This window comes from Haliotis cracherodii, unplaced genomic scaffold (genome assembly GCF_022045235.1).
Source record: "Haliotis cracherodii isolate W230 unplaced genomic scaffold, xgHalCrac1.p SCAF_25, whole genome shotgun sequence".
NCBI classification, from domain to species: domain Eukaryota; kingdom Metazoa; phylum Mollusca; class Gastropoda; order Lepetellida; family Haliotidae; genus Haliotis; species Haliotis cracherodii.
Genome location: NW_027266281.1, coordinates 6,847,688 through 6,871,401, shown reverse-complemented (window position 1 = coordinate 6,871,401; position 23,714 = coordinate 6,847,688). Strand labels below are relative to the sequence as shown.

Sequence of the window (23,714 nt, the reverse complement as noted above, 5' to 3'; positions counted from 1 at the left end):
GGCATTAAACAGTAACAAACAAACAAACAAACAAACAAACAAACAAACTCTCGATAAGCCTAAGCTTTAATAAAGCTTTAATATGTCATGTCTAATTGGCGAAAAGTGAATTGGGGAAGTCAAGAAATCATATTTAGATACTAATAATGATATACACAACTTATGGGGTCAGCCATGTTGAATACTTTTCACCTTTTATGGAAACCGAAATTAGGACGCGTGTTTTCCAAGAAGTTGAAGTGACGCGTTTTCCACTAACGAATTCAAGTACAAAACAGCGATCGATAAGAGACAGCTCAAAGCTGTCAGGTGCAAGCTTCGTCAATCGTGCTGTTTAGACGGAGGAGGACCCAGCCCGAAGAATCTAAGACAGATATGATGGGGGGACACAAGAAGAAGAACCGCTATTCTATTCCGACGACACCCTCGCCTGATAATACAGGTAAGGATAGGTAGAATCGATGCATTTGAATTCAGACAAAGACAATTGTGTGTTTTTGTTTTGTTGATCCAGTAAATTCCTAATTTACACAATATAACCCTTGCGTGTGTCAGTGCTATATTGAACATATAAGCCATATATGTTTTCAGGTTTATAAAGCAGATTATTTTTTTTAACATGTGAGTAACATGACTTGAATGAGCGTCAACACCTGTTATCGTTTTATTACCGCACCCACAGGGTGGTGACATTGAACCGTCTACGTACACGTGTAGATTGCAGTCGCGTCTCCACTGCACTGCACTTGATCACTGTCTACTAAACCTTTATGTCCAGATAACCTACATATGTAGCTGTTTTGTCTGCACAGTGAAAGTTTGTGTGTGAGGTAAATTCATTTCCTGGAATATGACTTCATGATTCTAGGAATCGCCCACACGAATCTAACACTCAAGCATAGAATGTGACAAAACACGGTCTATATCAATTATTTATTATCAATATGTTGATATTATCAGATTATGTTGACAGTCCACTTTGTCGATGAGTCAGAGTGAGTGACGTCGTTATATAGGCGTACATGTAGCTTAGCATCGTCACGCACTGACTTTGCAATGCTGTTCATCGTATCTTATTCAAGCTGTAAGCTGCCGCGGGTTTGGAGAGTGAGTGATTATCTTCCTTAACCGAACAGCTCTATTGTGCAATACCTTTGCAATGTATCGTATGTTATTCAGGCAGCCCGCGAGAGGTGAGGTGAGGTGAAATGGGGTTTAACGTCGCGTCCAAGATTATGGCACTTATATAGCGACGTGCATGTACGTGTGTGTGTGGCTGCTTGTACTAGTCCGGACTGATGGCGATTTATAGTGCTAGCTCACTGAGATACCATGCCGCAGTTTAACATGGATACCCCACCCACTCAGACACAGTATACTGACTCCGAGCCGACCAGTCCTTGTTTTAACCCCTTAATGCCGAGCGCCAGACAGGGTAACAACAAGTACCATCTTTTAACGTCTTTTAGTATGACGCGGCCGGGGATCGAACCCCGGACCTTCCGCTCTCTGGGCGGACGCTCCACCACTAGACCACGGAGGCGGTCGCAGCCCGCGAGACAGGTTCCAGTGAGGAATTCAGAACAAGCATGTGAAGCACACGCAATTTTTCTCCCTTGACACTGCTATTGCAACTTTAAATATTGTTCAACACGATTAAATACAAGGCTTCTATACGATGACTTTGTTCAATAAACAAAACATGTAAAACAACGGGTTTGATATAACAACTTTGAAATTAGTTGTCTACATAATTGTATGTATGGTGCTTGCTGTGCATAGTTGAGCACAGCATTGTTTCAAGTAGTTCACTGTATGTAATATATGATTCATACCGTTTTATGCGGCGGTTTACGGTTCTGCATGATTTTTTGCTTTAACAGTTTTTTTAACTTCCAGCAGAGATTATAAAACCGTATATGTTTATTGCTTCTGGATAAAAAGGAAATCAACAGGCTGGCCTGTAGTTAGCATGTTTTCCTAAAACATAACACGGTTGCATGATATATTCACGATGTTTGGGTTCAACATGGCAACAATCTTTTACACATACTTCAAATCTAAACCAGAAGTAATCACAACACAAACTCAGTTAACCAAACCCACCAGCACGGGTATGGTGTTACAAACCTTGAACGTGATCGGGGCGAACCGGGATTCGAACACACTGTCCTGGGTTTCTGGTGTGCGCAAGGGACACAACTCTGCATAGCAAATGGCAGCGCCTTAGGCGATTGTGCCAACCGTGCTCCGTATCCAACTACAACCAACTATCATACAACTACAACAATCTATCATACAACTAGGACTTATTAGATGAGATATTCAAAGTCCACGAAGAAACAGTGGCAATATTACACTATTACAAACTAAAAAATATATGGAGGTACATTATAACAGTTGCATTTAAATTTTTGTATTACAATGACATGGAAACAATATGAGAATTGAGCAAAACTGTAGTAATGCTGTACATACAAAGAATTTGTTTATACTTGCAGATATGATAACATATCTTCGAAATTGTTCCTGGATAACTGTTGGTAAAAATAAGTAAGAATTGTTCCTTTCAGTAGAGTGTGCCAAATGATCATGATTGAGGATTATTTGTTGAGGTGATACTCTTTCTTGGTTGTATTTTTATACAAGTGCACGGCGTTGCTCACCTTCTAAGACATCACATGTTTCACAGTGTTTTTGTGTATCTGTCAGTTTTAATTTGTAGTTGGTGATTACTAAAACGATGTTTTGAGAAATGTGACCTATGAGCTTTGTTTTTAAAATATGTAAGATAATTCTCATTATTTACCGATGACTTGGCCAACATGTATGTTCTTAACTTGCTGTTGGATATATGGGAATCCCTTAATAAATGCTTGAACACATTTGGACTTGAGTTTACTTACAGTGGATTCATTACATTTATTTGTGTTCACGAGTTCAAAAGTTTGTTTTCCCAGCCAACATTTTGACCAGAAATATTGATATTTTCTGCTATATCATTTGTTGTGTTATCTATATAGGACGTGTGATCAATTTGTCTTTATTATTGGTACTAATTGTGGTTATATACCAAGTTCTGTATAATAGGCCTAGTTATGTGTTTTCTTGCCTACTACTAGAAATGGTTTACAAAATTGAAGTCTTTCTGGAAGAGGTGTATCAATATGTTTTAACATTTCGCAATCTTGACCCCAAAATTCATAATTGTATTACATTATTGGTTCTATGAGGATTTTATTATTGCTAACTTTACCAGGATATCATCATGAAAAACTGATGTTTTAATCTATGGTAAGCACCTATGGCTTTCCCAGTGAGTGACTGTGTATAACGTTTGAATTTTCCAATTTTGTGTACATAGATACATGTATGTGTATCTGTCAACAGTGCTATTGATTTTCCTTGTACGGACCATTTAAATAAATTGTTGCTTTCCAAAGACAACTACATTAATAACAACCAATTTGTACTTTACACCAATCCTCTCCTCCCATAGCTTACTTACACTTCCTTTCTCTACATATGACATTTATGGCGGGGAACAATTGATGCTCCGCAGCAATCTCTACTTGTATTATACTAACCCTCCACTGAACAAACTAATCTACTCCCAGTTACCTCCCTTAGACCATACATGAAAACAAACTTCACCTTAAGATATTTCTAGTGTGAGCTTTCAAACATTTTTCTAATTCATTTGAAAAAAATTCCTTATTCAGCAGGATTTCAAAGCCATTCAAATTGTCTGTCAGTGAACATGTTATAATCATTCAGTACAATATCGTGTCTAATTCTTATTTCAATTTTCTGAACTCCGAACACTTTCCGAAGACTTCTAATTTTAGCTCACCTGAACTGAAAGTTCCAGTTTGCGTACGTTGTTAAGTTGTCCGTTGTCCATCTGTCGTAACGTTTAAGAACCGTGACACTTTGTCTGGAAGCTTAAGGAATATGAATCGAAAACATTTTGTGTCTCATGCCAGCTAAAAAACCCGAATTCCGATGTTTAATTATGCATCATAGCCGTTAAATTGAACTTATCATGTGTGTCCTTTTCAGCCATAAGTCATCTTGTTTCATTATCCCCCGGAAAGCATTTTGCAGGGGGTATTATTTAAATGGACACCGTCCGTCCGTCTGTTCGTCCGTGCGTTCGTGAAAGCTGTCGTTTCTAAAGCAGATCTTGAAAAGCGTACAATATTTCTTCACGAAACATTGCACATAGATAGATCTTGAGGTAAACTAGTGCCTTTTATAGTTTGGGATTTAAAAAAATATTAATTTTCAGAGTTTCCATAGCAAAAGCTTTGACTTTGACTTAAAATGGCGGTAGTGCTCGTTTCGGTAATATATCTTGAAAAACGTACTTCAGCAAACTTGGCAAATAGATTGGTCTAGTGGTAAAATGGTGTCTTTGAGAGTTTTTGATTTAAAAAATGCTACTTTACGACCTTCCATGACAACAACTTTGATTTGAACTGAAAATGGGAGTAGTTATCGTTTCCGGAGCAGATCTCGAGATCCGTACGATATGTCGTCAGCAATCTTGGCACATAGATTGGAATTTGACGACATCTATCATGTACTATCCTTAGGGGTGGCTCCCAATGGTAATAAAAACAAGGTATGGGGGACGTCCGTATGAAGCAAAGCTCACATGATATCGCATTATAAAACATGGCTCCGACGCGAGGACATTTCGGTTCTATTGTTTCGAATGATTGTTTGTTTGTTTGTTTGTTGTTTAACGCCGCACTCAGCAAAATTCAAGCTATATGACGGCGGTCTGTAAATAATCGATTCTGGACCAGACAATCCAGTGATTTACATCATGAACATTGATCAACGCAATGGGGATCGATGACATGCATCAACAAAGTCAGCGAGCCTGATCACCCGATCCCGTTAGTCGCCTCTTACGACAAGCATAGTCGCCGTTTATGGCGGCGATGGTGTGCTTAAACCGGAAGCTATTGTACTTTGTTAATAATGTAGCTACAAGCTTGTTTTTATTTCTTTCAAAGTCAATTTTTGCAAAAGACTTTTTTTTAATCCGGAAGCAATGCCATTAAACATGATACTTTAAAATACTGTTTAATATGGCGTTAACCCCAATTACTCACTGATAAATTGTCATCCTTTTCACAGAGTCAAAGACTATAGTGTCGCCAGAGGAGAGAACTAAAGCCTTAGCCTCGTCCTTCGACGCTGAGGTGCGCCCTCTGATAGACCTAGTGGACAGACTCCGAGGGTATGGTCTGGACAGTGACATCAGGCTCCCTGCCGTCGCCGTCATCGGGGACCAGAGTGCCGGCAAGAGCTCTGTTCTTGAAGCAATCTCTGGCGTTCAACTGCCAAGAGGAACGGGTAAGTTGTTTTTCAGAGTGAGTGAGTATTGTTTTACGCCGCTTGAAGCAATATTCCAGCAATATAACGGCGGGGGACACCAGAAATGGGCTTCACACATTGTACCCATGTCGAGAATCGAACCCGGGTCTTCGGCGTGACGAGCGAACGCTTTAATAACTAGGCTACCCGACCGCCCTTGTGTTTCAGAGGCAGGTGTTATGCAAAACAACACAATTAGACTACGAAGGCTAAATATGATGTACGGAAGGTAGATGTACATGGGTATTACCTGAGACTGAGACTGGTTTGTTGATAACTTGGACAGAGAACAGAGCCATTTGTGGGTATTCTGTCTATAAGCCATCTTCCAGATATATTTAAACACAAGTCAAATGTCATAGAAATCATATTGAGCCGTTTCAAAAGTCCAGTTCCCTTGATCATGCCTGAATCTAGCCAATTCCAAGAATAACCTTAAACCAAATCGTTCAACATAAGGAGGTGAGGTGAAATGGGGTTTAACGTCGCGTCCAAGATTATTGCACTTATATAGCGACGTGCATGCACGTGTGTGTAATGTATGTGTGTGGCTGCTTGTACTAGGCCGGACTGATGTCGATTTATAGTGCTAGCTCACTGAGATACCATGCCGCAGTTTAACACGAATACCCCACTCAGATTTTGAGCCGACCAGTCCTTGTTTTAGCCCCTTAATGTCGAGCGCCAGACAGGGTAACAACAAGTACCAGCTTTTACCGTCTTTTGGTATGACGCGCTCGGCGATCGAACCCCGGACCTTCCGCTCTCCGGTCGGATGCATATGCTCTACCACTAGACCACGGAGGCGGTCTTCAACATAAGGAACGTTGATCACACAATATTATGTGCTAATGACCTTGAATGATTGATCGACTTTGCCTTTGACAAATATTGATCCAGTAACTTTAGTCTTATAGAACAGACACAAAATCGAGGTAATCAACCACATGTGATAATATTCAAAATGAAAAGTCTACATTCGTGTTTATAGGTATAGTAACAAGGTGCCCGTTGGAGATGCGGATGAAGCATTCAGAGGTTGAGGACAGGTGGGAGGGAAAGATAATGTACAAGGACATGCATGACATGACCCATGAGGAAATAATTCTGAACAGAGAGAGCGTCGGAGAGCTCGTGCGGAAAGGTTTGAAACAATTAATTATATCGATGTTTGTTGGTTTGAGAGAACATTACTTCAACATTTTGTGAAACAATTAAATACATTGATTAAATGTAATAAGAGTAATTCAGATAGAATGAATTAAATTTCACTTCACAGCGCTTACTTAACTACGTATACCGTATTCGACGTAATAAGCGCCCAGGGCGCTCTCATAATTAGAAACATGAGGCTCTTATTAGAATATTATTTCGGTGGAAAAAACAGTGCTGAAAAATAAATTTCGTGGTTTATGCTGACAGCCTGAAATGTTTATATGCGACATATATATTTTTCCAGAATTTAATTGCCTATAATTAAGGATGCATATGACACACGAGTGTGTATTATACGCGAATAAATAAGTCTTGTGTACATTGATCAATCCAAAGGGGTGCTAATTGGGATTGTTCACTAGCAAGTATATACGCAAATATCGCCATGGGCGCTTATTAGAGCGGGGCGCTTATTACGTCGAATACGGTATATTTACTTATGCAATGAAAATAAGCATCTGATTTTTAAGGACTGTAGACTGCTGTCTTGACACGTGCTATTGGTATGTTCCGTGCAGCTCAGAAGGACATGACAGATAGTGCGAAGGGCATCAGTGATGAACTTATTACTCTGGAAGTGACGTCATCAGATGTCCCTGACCTCACCGTCATAGACCTGCCAGGTATTGCACGGAACGCCGTCGAGGGTCAGCCGTCTGATATTGAAACGAGGGTAAGACGTCATCACTATCATAACATGTCTTTCAAATTTCCGTAATACTATATTTTACCAAATTTATTCCAAACTGTTGTTAAAATAAAATTGAGAAAAAGATTTTTTCAAATTGATATTTTAAACATCGAAAGGTATCGGATGTGGCAATCACGTAATCCAGTGATACAGACGCCATATCAGATGTTTCGCTACAGGTTATCATTGTCATTTTAAACCACTGATAAACCAATCAGAATCGAGAATGTTCATAGCATAGTTGCCCAATACATAATACACCCGGTGTATTTTAAACTAAATATGATCTACATCCTCTCAGCAATATAAAACAATTTTTGAAGATTAAATAGTTTTTGTTACATATTTATTATGATCTGCAGTACTAATATATCAGTTATCATTTTTTTCAGATTAAAAATATGATCCGTAGATACATTGAACGCCAGGAGACTATCATCCTTGCTGTTCTACAGTGTAATGTGGATATCGCCACATGTGAGGCACTCAAAATGGCAAAGGAGTTTGATGCCGAAGGTGGCAGAACTCTGGGTAGGTTTATCACTTTCGTTAAATGTTTAAAAGGGCAATCAGAAAATGTATTTAAATGAAATTGATCTCTAAGTTTGTGTTGATACTTTCATGTACATACTTTATTAATGGAATTTTAATATTAAAATGAATCTGCACAGGAGTTCTGACAAAGCCGGACTTGCTGGACAAGGGAGCCGAGTCGGGCGTGGTGCGGATCCTCAACAACATGGAGTTCACGCTGTCCAAGGGCTACATCATTGTCAAGTGTCGAGGCCAGGAGGCTATATCGGACGGCCAATCCTTGAAACAGGCGCTAGAAGTAGAAGAAGATTTCTTCAAAAGTCACAGACATTTTAGGTAGTGTTATCACCGCACTGAAAGGCATGCAACTTTGTACATACATCTATGAAACCATCATTATCTGCAGTTTAGGCGTCAGACCAGTATATCTGTATCAGACGTGGTGTGATTGTGCTCAACTATCGACATCCCCCGCGCTTTCAACTTTTGCCGGCTGTGACGACATAGCGAATAGCCAGTGGTTGTCCTCCCTAACGCTTAAAACGAGGACGGCAGTTTTGGGTGGGGCTTATCGGTCGGGACTGGACTGGTCTATTCATTATATTAATCACTGGATTGTCTTGTCCAGAATTGATTATTTACAGACCGCCGTCATATAGCTGGAATATTGCTGAGTGTGGCGTTAAACAACAAACCAGCAACAAACCAACTTGCAAAATTGGGATAAATATGAAAGATGCTATATAAAGTTTAGTTCGGGAATTATTATACCTATTTACACATGCATCTAATTTAATGAGATATTGTTACATGTATGTTATCCGGGTTAGAATAGGTCTTCAGCAACCCATGCTTGCCATAAAAGACGACTATGCTTGTCGTAAGAGGTGCCTAACGGTATCGGGTGGTCAGGCCTGCTGACTTGGTTGATGCATGTCATTGCGTGGATCGATGCTCATGATATCAATCACTGGATTGTCTGGTCCAGACTCGATTTATACAGACCGCCGTCATATAGCGTTAAACAACAACATAAATTCCTATGTTCCAGCTCCTTGCGACCATCTCAGTGGGGAATCCCCAACTTATCAGGTAGACTGTCACGTGAGCTGAAGATACACATCAAGGTTTGTATAACAAAATAGTTGGAGTTACTCTAGCACTTACACAACATTTACCCCACCCCCCCCCACCCCCCCCCCCCACCCCCCCCCACCCCCACCCCCCCACCCCCCACCCCCACCCCCCCACCCCCCACCCCCAATGTCTTCGTATCCGAACTGCGTAGATCGTTGATCATGATGTCAATCACTGGATTGGTTGGACCAGAGTCGATTATTTACAGACCGCCGCCATATAGCTGGAATATTGCTGAGTGCGGGGTTAAACAACAAACTAACAATAACTCTTGGTAACTCTACAACATGTGACTAATATTGAAAGCAAAATTAACCTTCAAATAAATATGTTGAAGGAAATATTCTATGTCCAGTAACTCAACAAGAGCAACTTTGTACATATTATTCCTAGAGTAGGACATTCAAGTTGAAGTTTCAAGTGACCTTCATTCTCGAAGTAGTTCTGACTATTTAGGTACTGAAACGAATACCTGTTGTATGACATTTTTATGAGAGCTAGCACCAATGTTTACAACTATGAAATTATAAGTGCATATAACCAAACTGCGAAGAATGTCATGTAATTCTGTGATAAAGATGCACAAAACTATTATCAAGGCAGCTAGAGGCATTCCCTTCAAGTTGTACACCATTGGGAATTTGTTTCCTCAAACCGGAAATGCGTATTATTCTCTCATTCAGGCAGTTTGAGCCAAGTTTCGAAGTACTGAACTTTTTTTTTGTAAGGGAACGATATGGTTAAACGTAAGTGACAGTACTCTCTTATCAAGGTAGCTAGACGCATGGGGATTTCTGTTTGAAACTAGTTTGAATCTTGAAACTAGAAATGAATGAAGTAGGTTAGCTGGAGCCGTGTCCTTTTAGATCTGATATGAGCGTTTATTTTAGAAGACCAATGTTTTCCCAAACGGAAGTACATGTAATGGCTTCTGTGGTCTTGGTGAAATGACAGTGAAGGGTGTACTTACAAACAGGGATTCTATTTAACACTGCTCATAATGAACAATGTTGTAGAAACTGTTACCGGATCTGAAGGAGGATGTACGCAGCAAACTTCTTGAGACGGAACGTGACTTGCATGAACTGGGCGAGGATCCGCCAGCGACAGCCTCAGAGAAGCGGCAGATGGCTCTCCGGGTAAGTGACTGAGTTGGGTTTAAATAACCCCTTTAGAAATATTCATTTCACGGGCATATAATGTAATAAAGGCGTCATCCCCATGTGGGTAATCAAAGTCAGTTAGTAGAGAGGCTACGCCAATGTAATTTCTTGTAGGAATTAAATATACATTGAACACACGAAAGTGGTCAAATGTAACTAATTTTATATATTGGGATAACACTTTCTTTGTAAAGTTCACATTCTTGTACTTTATTGGGTTGAGTACCATCCGGGATTCGAACCAATAGTGCCAGAGTGAGGCACCTAATCGCCAGCACACAAAGTCAGCGATCTAACCCACCCAGCCACCGAGGCTTCCACAATAATGAAAGTCCGACAACTGGTAGTCAAGATCACGTACTTTGTGTACCCCTCTGACAAGTGTAAGTTGGCAGGACTCCCGTGGCTGAAAGCTATGAACACACGATTGCCAGTTAGAAAGTGGTCAAATGTAAATAATGTTACATATTGGTGGCAGTGATGGTTCGAATCACGGATGGGACTCAACCCAAACAAGTACGTAAATATGTGCTTTACTAAGAAAGTGTTATCCCAGTATATAAAATTAGTTGCACTAAACATTGACTAAAATGACTTAACAGATAAAACAGGTAAGATAGTATAAACCAATAACAATCAATCCATGATTACGATGCGGTAAGCAATAACAAAATAACAATTGTATGCCATTTATGAACTTTGAATGGATGTTGTCGAAATTGTTTCCGTTTACAAGCCAATTCAGTGTATACATGTATTCATACTCTTATAAGTTTACACATGGTCCCAAAACTAAAAACTTATTTAGTGGATTGGTTGGTTGGTTGGTTTGTTGTTTAACGCCGCACTCAGCAATATTCCGGCTATATGACGGCGGTCTGTAAATAATCGAGTCTGGACCTGACAATCCAGTGATTGATATCATGAGCATCGATCCACGCAATTGGGATCAATGACATGCATCAACCAAGTCAGTGAGCCAGACCACCCGATCCCGTTAGTCGCCTTTTACGACAAGCATAGTCACCTTTTACGGCAAAAGTAATTTCATGGAAGCAATACTTTATGAGGTGTTATGTTGTCACAGATGGTCACCGAGTTTATCCACATTGCCACCACGTTGACGAATGGACAACGTTGCGATGACCCCAAGTTTCCGCCACAGATTAACACCTTATTCAGTTTTGCTCGCCGGTCTTTCGCAGAGTTGTATAATACCGCAGCTCAAGAGCAACCAGGCATGTAGATTGCATAACTACTTAAGAATATTTTATGGGCATTTACATTTTAGCGACTTTGAGCTATATTACACAAGACTGATTTACACATTGCATTTTAGCACAGAGAGCATGGTAAACAATTTAAACTGAACGAGGGGAAGTAAAATATAAGAAATATCAATCCCCACAATAATCAATAATTCAATATTAACAGTTCAATATTTCTTCATGTGTGTGTGTGTGTGTGTGTGTGTGTGTGTGTGTGTGTGTGTTTGCGTACGTGCGTGCCGCAGTTTCACTTAAATACGTACCCCTCTTAGACACAGTATACTGACTCCCAGCCGACCACTCCTTGTCTCAGGCCCTTAATGCCGAGCGCCAGACATGGTAACAACAAGTACCATCTTTTAATGCCTTTATGGTATGACGGGATCGAACCCACGACCTTCTGCTCTCCGGGCAGATGCTCTACCACTGGACCACGGTGGCGGTCACATGCATGGGATCAATTCAGGAATGCTTTTGCTATTCGTTTGTAAAATTTAATTTTAGAGATATTTCTCAATTCACTAATTATAATATTTCTAATTTACGTTATTGGAAAGTCACGTAAAGAATAGAGGGAATCATTTATCGTAGTCTTTCGTTATCAACCATAATAACAGTTCAACGAGTGGCAATAGCTGAACCGAACCATGGCTTATTTGTTTTGAAATTAGGATTAACATACTGAATTGTTTGTTAGGGACTTTTAAACTGACCTCAGGTGCTTATCTTCACAATACATTGACTGACACATACGTGTACGTATTTTCTCCTGCTAGACACAAAGGATCGGACACTGAAGACCAAACTACAACAGAGGATGGAAGCGTCCCGAGGTCGAGAGTTCTGTAATTTTCTGGGCAAATTTGAACTGGTGGAAAGTTATGCTCGGGAATACGTCTTGAAATTGGAAACACCTGCGCTTCGCTGCTTCGACGAAGTACATAGCACGACGATAGAAATTCTAAAGATTCTAGCAGAAAAGTGTTTCGAGAAATTCCCTGATTTTGCAGACAGAGCAAAGGTGTTTAACACATTTTAATTCCCTCTCCTTAGTTAATTGTATTCTTTCACACAGTCATGGGCTAAGGCGACCAATAAGAAATCTTCACAGGACTCGAGCTTGTAAAAAAACACGCACCAGTGCAACCTATTCTTGAAAAATGCAACTCAGTAGTATTATCTATATCTGACTTGTCCACACAGCATCCATTTCTGAACACACTCAATACCTCTAAGCTTAATTTACCACACAACATCACCGGTCCTGTATCTGCATGCTTTACTGAGGTGAGACGTCATCAACATCAGGGTATTTCAATATAAGGAGAACATGTTCCTATTACGTTTCACAGAAATACGTCAATAACTTCTGTGACACTGTATCCAGAATTTGGAGTATGACGTCAACAATCTTCAGGTATGATGTCAGTTTTAGTGTGACGTCATTCCGATGCTACGTCACAATAAGATTAGAATGACGTCAACAATGCCCTCTGGATAACGGAAACAATACATTGTTGTATACATTGATATGACCCCAGGGCACATAGGATTTTTATGAACCCCTATATGGTTGCCCTCGTAGGTAATAATATAAGGGTAACACAATTTTTCAGGGCATTATCATTTGCAGAAGCCCGAGGTCTTCCATTAAATGCCCGACGAAGGAGGACAGTTGAAAAGACCGAGGGCTTCTGCAAATGATAATGCCCTGAAAAATAGAGTTACCGTTATTACAGCTAAAATGGAACGAATTTGTAATCAAATAAAAAGAAACAGCAATATCGGTTTTCAAACATTTACTGCAATCAACACGATTGTCACTGACCCACTTTTACAAATATGGAAACGTCATAGAATAAACCAGATGACGTCACTATAATACGTGACGTCACTTTCCCTACCCTATGACGTTACCTAACAAGGAGCTTGATAATGGCCCGTTGTCAAGCAATATGAGGGCATTATCAGGTTACAGTGGCCCGCTCACTTCTCATAACGTGCGGGCGGTTTAATGATAATTCTATCCATGTTAGATATAATATCAGATAGACATTAGTAGACATCTTACATGTGCAATGTATGTATTATTGTAATGATTGGAACATTTCTGTTTTCTACGTCATTCAGGAAATTATCATGAAGACAAAGAAAGCGACTCAAAATGACTGCAAAGAGGAAATACAGAGGTATTTCAAGATGGAGAATCTAGTGTACTCCCAGGATCAAACGTATGGCGGCGAGTTACGTAAGTGGAGTCAATGAATACAGTTATCATCCCATTGACTGGTCTCTCAGTTTCTATAAGAATATTTCTAAATTTAATTCGCTACTATACGACCGACATGTTTTGACATATCGACAAACTGGCTCGTACAGCAAATAGAGTTATGAATATATAGAAGATATATCACGTGTCGAGTGAAATATCATGTCTCCTTATCGAGTGACGGGGAAAGGAGATACTTTCACGAGTGAAGATTTCTCCTTTCCCCTGTCACGAGATAAGAGAAACATGATATTTCACGAGACACATGGAATATCCTATTTATATATACTTTTTGTGTAGTTTTCTACATTCCAAATGTAAATCTTGAAACGTCAATTCTCCCTACCTGACACGAAGGGCCGTCTCACCACCCCGTCACGAAAGTTCTTTATCATACATTTGGATATGATTGTGTACAAAATCAACTTTAACAAATTACCCTTGAAATGGGAAGGAATACAAGCTGGTCAAGTAATAAAAATGGTGCTTTGCGAAACGAACAGTCTCGATTGGCGAGTTAAATGAGACATTTACAGTTTATAACGAAACATTTTTCGAGAGTGAGTGAGTGAGTGAGTTAAAATTTTAAGTCACATCGGCAGTATTTCAGCCATATCGTGACTATCAATAGTTAAATATATTACATATTTTGAAACGGATGTAAAAACCTGTCAACGAGGGACAGTAAAACAACTAGACTTATCACAGCAATAAATTTAAAACTAGTATGTAATAATAAAATCAATAGCACTATACATATACATTACATTTTAAAAACGGGCTATAGATCGCCAGCAACTGAAGGTAGATCACCATGCTAGGGTCCATGGGGACTTACAATACTTTTGCTACCTGCATGGACCCCAGCCGGATTTACATCATCCCTTCAGCTGTTGGCGATTATTGACAAGTTTAGCCAAAGTTAAACGAACATATATACTACGAATAAAAACGTGGCTGAAATAAATATACTTTGAAAGACGTGGACTTACATACCCTCTCAGGGGGACAATAATTTTACACTACTTTAACCCCCTTCGAGGATATAGCCACTAACAATCTCAGTTATTGATTTATTTAACCAATTATAAAAGGAATGAATTTATTTACAATATACAATAATCAAAATTTATGAATTAATTCAATTTCCTTTAAAAAATCAAGAATAAAATGAGTACTTACCTGTGTAAAAAAGTCCTTCATAGTTGAAACTTTGAAATACTGATCCCTTGGGATGGAAAAATCAACACAATCAAGCAGGATATGCTTGACGCTGATTCTTTCATCACAAGGGATACAAAATGGAGGATCCTCACCTTTCAATAAAAATTCATTTGTATACCTGCTATGGCCAATACGACATCGTCGTATTATGACCTCCTCAAATCTGGACTGACAACCCAAGTAGGTGTAATTGATATTTGGTTTAATTGCATGTAATTTATTTATACTTGGGTGTCCCACTTTTTTTGCATTAGATCAGTGATGTAAGATCTAATTATGGGTTTATAATCAGTGTATGGTAGAAGAAGTGGTGTCACAGATTTGTTGAGTGCTGCTTTTGCAGCAGCATCGGCCATTGTATTACCAATGATACCAACATGGCTTGGTAACCAACAAAAGACGATGTCGTACTGGCCAGTAGCAAGATCATTTTGTAGTTCAATGATTTCACGTAAAAGTGGATGATGACAAGATATATTATTAATTGCCTGAAGACAGAAAAATAGAACTTTCATTCGGTAATCTAGATGATATGGTTCTGGATCCAATGACAGTGGCGCTGGCAACAGCGGCACCATCCTTGGATCCGTCTGTTAATATGGATTTGTAAGTATTATATGTGTTCCTTAATTCATTATATTGTTGTTGATAAATTAGTTGATTTGTGTCAGATTTCTTCAGTTTAGCTAAAGTTGGATCCACCTCTGGATGTACTAACTGCCATGGTGGAGAAGAGAAAAGCTGAGTGGGGGCTATATTACCATGGTTTATTTTAGCAGCAGAAATATCTGCTTGTAGTCGTATTCCTAGTGGTGGAAGAAGATAAGATTTAGTAAAGGGGATTAAAAACACATTTATATGCTGGATTGGAGTTATTGGAACGTAATTTAGAGATATATTGGAGAGCTAATTTAATGCGACGGTGTTTTAGGGAAGGCTCGTTAGCTTCCACATACAAACTATGAACAGGCGAAGTTCTGAAGGCTCCAAGGCAAATTGCTCTTACAAGCCCCACCATATATGATGGAGCCATAATCAAGTTTAGAGCGGATAAGTGTTCGATATAGTTGGAGGAGGGTTTTTTGATCCCCACCCCACTTAGAATTTGAGACAACTTTTAATAAATCTAGGGCCTTCAAACATTTATTCTTTAAGTATTTAATGTGGGGCAGAAAGGTCAAATGATGATCGAAAATTAGACCTAAGAATTTGGCTTCCTTTACAACTTTAATGGGAGTGTTATCTAAAATTAATTCTGGATCTTTATGGGGTTTATATTTTCTACAAAAATGTATGCAGTTGGTTTTAGATTTTGAAAATTTAAAACCATTTTCGAGACACCATTTCTGGATTTTATTTAAACATAGCTGAAGTTGCCTTTCAATAGTATGCATGTTTTTGCCACGAAGAGCGATCCATCAATCGAATCATTTAAAACTTTAGACAAACTATTTATCTTAATACTAAACAATGTGACAGACAAGATGCTTCCTTGTGGGACACCCTAATCCTGATTATAATGATCAGACAGGGTAGAACCCATGCGGACCTGAAATTGCCTGTCAGTTAAAAATTGTGATATAAATTGAGGCAAACGGCCTCGTAATCCAAAATCATGTAAATCTTTTAAAATACCATGTTTCCATGTAGTGTCATATGCTTTTTCTAGATCGAAAAAGATAGACACTGCATGTTGTTTATTTATTATGGCATTTTTAACAAATGATTCTAAGCGAACTAAATGGTCGATGGTACTTCTGTTTTTCCGGAAACCACATTGTATATTAGTAATAAGATGATTGGATTCCAGGTACCAAACTAGTCGATTGTTTATCATGCGTTCCATGGTTTTGCAAACGCAGCTTGTCAATGATATTGGTCGGTAATTTGATGGGTCAGTATGATCTCGACCGGGTTTTGGTATCGGGACAACTATGGCATCACGCCATGAAGGAGGAAAGTTCCCTGAGGTCCAAATTTCATCAAAAATATTCAATAGTGTTTGTAAAGATGAGTCAGGTAAGTGCTTCAGGAGTTGATAATGTATGTTATCAACTCCTGTAGCAGTATCATGAGCTTGTCCAAGGGCAGTGTGGAGTTCATGAATAGAGAATACTTCATTATAATCTTCCCCATTATCTGAATTAAAATTAATAGGTTTCTTTTCTTGTTGTTTTTGATACTTTTGGAATTGTGGTACATAGTTAGATGAGGAAGAGTGTTTAGCCAAAGTTTCACCAAGTTTATTAGCAATATCTGATTTATGAGTTAGTAGTTGGTCACCATTTTTAAGATGGTGAATACTAGATTTAGTGCCCTTACCTTTGATCCTTTGGATCATGTTCCATACCTTGGACATGGGCGTTCGTGAATTTATTTTTGACACATAATGTCGCCAAGATTGGCGTTTACTTTGTTTAAACTGACGCCTAGCTTTAGCGTTTAAAATTTAAAATGTATTAAGATTATGGACCATAGGATGACGTCGGAAATAATGCCCCGCCTTTTTCCTCGCCTTCCTAGCTCGCTTGCAGTCATCGGTAAACCATGGTTTACGTATGTGTGGAATTCCAGAGGACTTTGGAACACATTCTTCAGCTATTTTATTCAGTTCATCAACAAAACTTTGGATTGGGTCAGGAACGTCAATAAAGTGATCAGGTGTTAATTTTACACTACAGATATGGTCATATAGAGGCCAGTTAGCTTCGGTAAAGTTCCATCTAGAGGACGGAGGAACATCAGGTGGGGTAATAGGGTTTAATATGGTTGGAAAGTGGTCACTTCCACAGAGGTCATCGTGGACGGACCACTTAAATGCATTTAGAAAATTGGAATCTGTAACAGACAAATCCAGAGAAGAGTATGTGCCTGTACCAGGATGGAGATATGTTTTTGAATTATCATTAAAAAGGCATAGAGTATTGTTAGAAATGAAATCTTCTAGGAGCTTGCCTTTACCGTTGGTATGATCACTACCCCAAAGTGGATTATGTCCGTTCATATCGCCCATTATAAGACAGGGCTTAGGAATCTGGTCATATAAAGCTTGAAGATCGGTTTGCTGAATAGATGCAGATGGAGGAATGTAAAGAGAGCACAAAGTAAAAACAATGTGCATGGTGATACGAACTGCGGTAGCTTGTAGAGGGGTATTGAGAGGAACAGGGCTATGAATAACACCCTGCCTCACCAGGATTGAAGAACCTCCAGTTGCTTTAGCACCTGGAGGTGAAAAGAAATGATAAGAATCGTATTGTCTAATGTTCAGCTGATCTGTAGTTTTAAAGTAAGTTTCCTGCAAACAAAAGGCTGATGGTTTCAAATCTTGTATTAATAGCTGTAAATCATTAAAATTGTTCCTTAGGCCTCTGCAATTCCACTGTATAACACGGTTAGAACTGGTCATGGTGGTTCTACTGGGGATCTTGACCGGGAGGGAGGTCTATTCCCATGGCCTTCAAATTGATTTTTAACCGTCACAGTCATGGACTGAGAAGAAGGCATCTCCAGATGGTGGAGGGCCCTGGCCGTTTTTTTCAGTTTCTTTTTCTCCTTATTCGTCAAATGTAAGACTCCAATTGTTGATGGTTCTACTGATTCATTTGAAGTTTGTGGTGATTGTACGACCAGAGTCTGTGAAGCTGAGGTTGCTCTTAAGTTATCATCTGGAGACGTTTGAGGTGAGATATCTAGTATGATCTGCTGATCACTAACCCATGATATGTTGGTTTGGCATCCGGTAGATGCTGAAGCAACTTTGACAATCGGAGTGGAAGTTACTGCTGCTGAGTATGATTTAGTAGAAGTGTTTGGGGATTGAGACTGAACTACTTTTTTAGCTTCCTGGAAAGAGACATTGTTAGTGTGTTTTATTTTTAGAATTTTTGATTGAAGGATGAAGTGAGGACACAGTTTGGATGAGGCCAAGTGGTCTCCATCGCAATTTGCGCATTTAATGGCATGTGTGCACTCAGTATTTTCATGTGAGCCACTGCAGCGGACACATACGGAGCTGAGGGTGCAGGTCTTGGCACCATGTCCGAATTTCTGACACCTGTAACATCGGAGTCAATTTGGGACATAAACCTCCACTCCGATATTAAAGTATCCAGCTTTGATATGTTCAGGAATTGTAGAAAGTGAAAAAGTAAACAGATAAGTGTTAGTTTTGATAACAGTGTCATTTTGTTTTCTTGTGAATCGCTTGACAGCTGAAACACCTTGTTTTGCCAGTTCTGTTACAATTTCATCTTCACTCATGTCGGACAGACATCGGGCTCTGTCTCTGACGATGCCCCGACATGAGTTCAAAGTTCTGTGTGCGGAGACAGCAACCTCCACATTTGCAAATTTGTTGAGTGATAATAAGTTTAGAGATTGCTGTCTCCGCATACACTCCACAAGTATGGAGCTATTACGGAGACGGGTAACATTCTTGACCTCACCACAACAGCCATTGATTGCCTTTGAAATGGCAAACGGGTTTAATTTTATGGGTTGATGATCAGATGACTCAATGACAATAAATCGAGCCCAGGAATCCAATGTGATATCTATTTCGTCATCTGATGTGCTAGCATCTAAGTGTTTTCTCTTTGAACCAGAGTGTTTGTGAGACATAGTGAAAGATAGTGGTTCTGCACCCCTGCTCCCCACCCACCACCGAGTGTCAACAAGGACGGTGTCTTATTGCATTGGATATCCAAAATGCAAACACCAGGGCTACAGGGGTGTTATACTCCAGCAAATATGACATGAATAGCTATATTTGTCTACTAAATTTATTGCAAAGCTGGTTCTGCGAATAACAATAATTTAGAGACATACAGAATTCAGCGGTCAACATTACCAGATTGGCCCATGAGCCACCGCCTTCTGGCGTAAGACTCTAGGCAATTTATTCCATTTAAAATAGTTAATGCATACAAATTATGCATGGCCAAGGCCAAAATATACATCAAAATACAACACATGTGTGCATATACAATATTACGCACAGGGCCTGGCATGACCAGCCGATTGATAAGACCGGGCCCATCTTACCACCCGTCTAGGCTAAGTAAGGGTCGAAGTAGTGTGTTGGGCAAAGGAACACAGTTCCAGGAACCAGTGCCCTCAACCACCAGACTCCCGTCCTCCGCCGACACAGGGACGCAACCCACGGCAAACAGGTTGCCCAATTTTGTCGCCTCATACGACAAGCAATAGGGTGCTGTGGAAATATTCTACCCCGGTTCCACACGGGGGAAGAGCTATTAGCGCTACCCAGCACTCACCACGAGGAGGTTGCTCTTCACGAGTGCCCATTTTTCGAGAGAAAAACAAACGCCATGAAGCCTGTGTTAAGTGTACCTGTTACAGTACAAGTATACTGACGTCATTCCATTGACTGGTCTCCGAAAAGTTTTCTGAATTCACTTGGCTTGCAACTGGTTATGCTGAGTGGTAGGGGTAAGCTGCGTTTGAAGACAGTCAGCCCCATGTTAAACTAACAGCAAAAACCGAGCCTCTTTAGCGAGCCTCCCAAAGGGATGCTCGGGAAAATCCCATGACGTCACTCAACAGGGAAACACCTCTCTCTCTGATCTCTGTCACCCCTCGGGCTACAGCCGAGCGACTATGTATTTTTGCAAGCGTGACAAACATCTCATCTAAACGACAAGAGTATGCGACTTCTATGTACAATTTATTATCCCCAGTTCAATCAGGTCTGATAGAGTCGGGGATCTATCTCACACAGACCTTTACAATACTAAACTATATTAATATAAGATGGATATATATTATAGTGTATTTACATTATCTACATCACTAGCTCTAACCCACGAATTGAATTTCTTAGGCCAATGAAACCATTTGACAAAATATTCTTTATTAACACCTTTTCCATGGGTCTTTAAGACGGTCTCCATCTTCCACAAATCATCGGCTCGAACATCTACTTTCTGTAGTTCAGACTGATCGAAGGTTCCATGAATATCATCCCCACTGTAGTTCTTGAGATGATAAATGGCCAGTCCCCCTCGTACAATCCTACGAGAGATGGTGAATATTTCTCCAGTCCAATGTTCATCATATTCCCTGCTGAATATATTCCTCAGGTGAGATATTCTAACTTGATATCCCAGCTTAAAACGAAATAGTTTTTGGCTTGTCTTCCTGTTGTTCTTTGTCTGCTTGGGCCAGTACATTTTCCACCAGATGTTAGTTTCTTGGTTTTCAGTCACCTTGGAAGGGCGCATACCTATTGTTCAATGATAGGTATGGTTATAGCTGTTGGCAAAGGACTGTAGCTTGTCCACATAGACGTAGGACTGTTTATAGGTGAAATATCTGTAGAGTTTGTCTAGGGCTCTCGCTTTCTCAAGGATAGGTTTGAAGAGAAGCCCGTTTCCAAAATAGCTGATATCACGTATAACCCTTACAAGTCTTTCTAGAAAAGTGGCTTCCCAGCATTTCTTTAATTTCTTTTCAATCCATCTCTCACTCTTCCCCTGATCTTCATAATCTTCTTTCTTGTTCCAGATATCTTCCTTACACACATCTAGAGTAGTCTCCCACAGGTTTTCAAGACCTCTCACCTCTCTGTCTTTATCAACATCTGTGGTTGCCCTTGTAGAACTAAGTATATCTTGATCTTCATGATCCATAGAATCTATTTTAGGTCGTTTTCTCAAGGGTTGTCCCTCATTCTCAGGACACCATGTCTTGACATGTCTTTGTAAGTCATGAATATCTTGAAAGACGAGATCACAATCATCACAAGCAGGCATGTCTGAGAGCTCTTCCTCAGACGTCTGTTCACTTTGAAGGTCTGGCTTCATATGAACATCCCAATGCTCACTCTCTCTATTTATTACAGATCCAGCAAGGGCATTTAGACATAATCTGCCAGAGCTTGATGTGAAAGGTTTCAAATCGATGAGTAAGTGTCCAAAGGGCTTTGCTGTAGCTTCATCATACTTTCTCATCAGTGTATGTGCCTGGCCTGGATACATCTGTCTTGCCAGAGTCATCACTTGCTGCTTGTCCACCGGATTGTTGAACAGTACCAAATAGTGACAGTTTCTTCTCTGGGTAGGATCTTTGCTATAGTACAAATTCTGATTGATAGCAATGACAGACAAATTGCTATGATGGCTTCCTTCACTAAATACGTCTGTAACTCTGGAATCTTTGGTGGCTGTTGACATGAGGTCATCCAACACAATCAGGTTTCTAACTTTTGGGTTCAGAAATGCATCCTGTTCCAAGTTAGCAGGAATTCCTTGTATAAATTCCACTCGTGGGTATACAGTAGATTTAATGTCATCATAAAGATATTACCAGCGTCGATAGAGCCATATTAAACATTGGGGGGTAGGTTGTGTGTTCATATTGGTTAGCAGCTGTTTCACAAGGTAAGTTTTCCCACATGAGGTAGGGCCTGACACAATCATCGTAAATGGGTGCTGGAGAAGCTTTGTTCGAGCCGGAGTGGGAGCCCATGGAGCAGGAGCAGGAGCCAGCGGAGCAGAAGCAGGAGTCAACAGAGCAGGAGCAGGAGCAGGGGTAGAAGACCCGTGGATTTCTTAATAATGACGTCTCATATTAGATGGTTTTGAAAATTTCCTCAAACAGAGTGGACATATGGTAGACTTTTGTAAGGCCATGTTGCCTCTTCAGTGTTCAGGGCTTAAATGATGACATTCCAAAGGCCTGAGACTATTTATAGGGAAATACGCCAATGTCCATAAGCCAGACTGGCCACTCCACCCTCCAATAGGTATCGTTTGTCATCAAAGGGACTCAGTCCACGTTTGTTGAGCTGAATGTTATATAGCTCATGTCCAAAGCTCCTGATCTGGGTCATGGTTAACATGTGAGCCTCTCTCTCAAACAAGCATTGTTTGTAATGCACATGCTTGGTGTGATGCTTAATCACAGACGTTTTTACTCCCTTGTCTGTTTTCTTTTCTACCAGTGACTCCTCCTTTTCAGAGACAAGAGAATACATTTTGGATTTGAGACCAACAAATTCTTGGATGGGGAGACCATGGGTCTCATCTTTCATTTTGCCTAAGACCTTCTTGTTCTTGGTGCTATAGAGAGGGTGGTCCTTGTGATACTCTGAGGTATCGAATAGATCCCGGTCCTCCAACATATCTGCATAAATATCCTCTGTCCGGATGTTTATAACACAGAGAGTCTGTGTCTGTGAATAGCAGCTGAGCTCTGGCACCATACTTGAGCTTGATATAGTTGTAGTGGAAGTCATACATGAAAATATTGGAGATGTCAAGAATACTGAAGCCAACGTAGATGGGTCGGTTGAGATAGAGTTTATGTTTCTTCAGATGAACAGCAACCAGATTTTCATTGAAGATCCTGAGCGCTTGAAAATTGGGTTTGGCTATCAGCTTCTGAGCTCGCTTGGGTCCTTGCACTAGTTTCACGTCCACTCTCTTCCTAAGATTCTCCATGGTTTTGCCGAAGACGGCATTGTTCATCAGTTTCCAAAAATCTTTCTCGAAGTCATTCTTAGCCTGTTTTCTGCGTTCAGTATTGAACTGTATGTAACCCTTTAACCAGGGCTGCTGTTGGAACTTTAGAACTCGATGAACCTTGCTTAATCTCATTCCCAAAGACAGATAAAACTTTAGATTTCAATAGTGAAGAACATATTTCTGCTTTGGTTGCAAATTGGGAATGAGCTTCTGAACAGCATTGATATCTTTCACGCACTCAGACTGCTTCTCTGCTGGTCTCTACTCTTTGTTTTTATCTTCATTTTCTCTCAGGTCATCCTCCAGCTTTCTTTTCAAATTCATGGCAAAAGG

General features: G+C 40.0%; 1 protein-coding gene across 1 annotated transcript in view; it reads left to right on the top strand.

The window, feature by feature from the left end:
• Positions 1-267: 267 nt before the first annotated feature.
• LOC139472726 (interferon-induced GTP-binding protein Mx-like) overlaps positions 268-23,714 on the top strand; it is a 36,859-nt gene continuing 13,412 nt past the window's right edge. Inside the window, exons 1-11 of the mRNA XM_071255175.1 lie at positions 268-442; positions 5,152-5,370; positions 6,383-6,535; positions 7,125-7,279; positions 7,690-7,828; positions 7,969-8,167; positions 8,883-8,958; positions 9,985-10,107; positions 11,219-11,369; positions 12,176-12,420; positions 13,530-13,647. Coding sequence (XP_071111276.1) covers positions 376-442; positions 5,152-5,370; positions 6,383-6,535; positions 7,125-7,279; positions 7,690-7,828; positions 7,969-8,167; positions 8,883-8,958; positions 9,985-10,107; positions 11,219-11,369; positions 12,176-12,420; positions 13,530-13,647 — 1,645 coding nt within the window. The 5' untranslated portion in view covers positions 268-375. The remainder of the gene's footprint in view (positions 443-5,151; positions 5,371-6,382; positions 6,536-7,124; positions 7,280-7,689; positions 7,829-7,968; positions 8,168-8,882; positions 8,959-9,984; positions 10,108-11,218; positions 11,370-12,175; positions 12,421-13,529; positions 13,648-23,714) is intronic.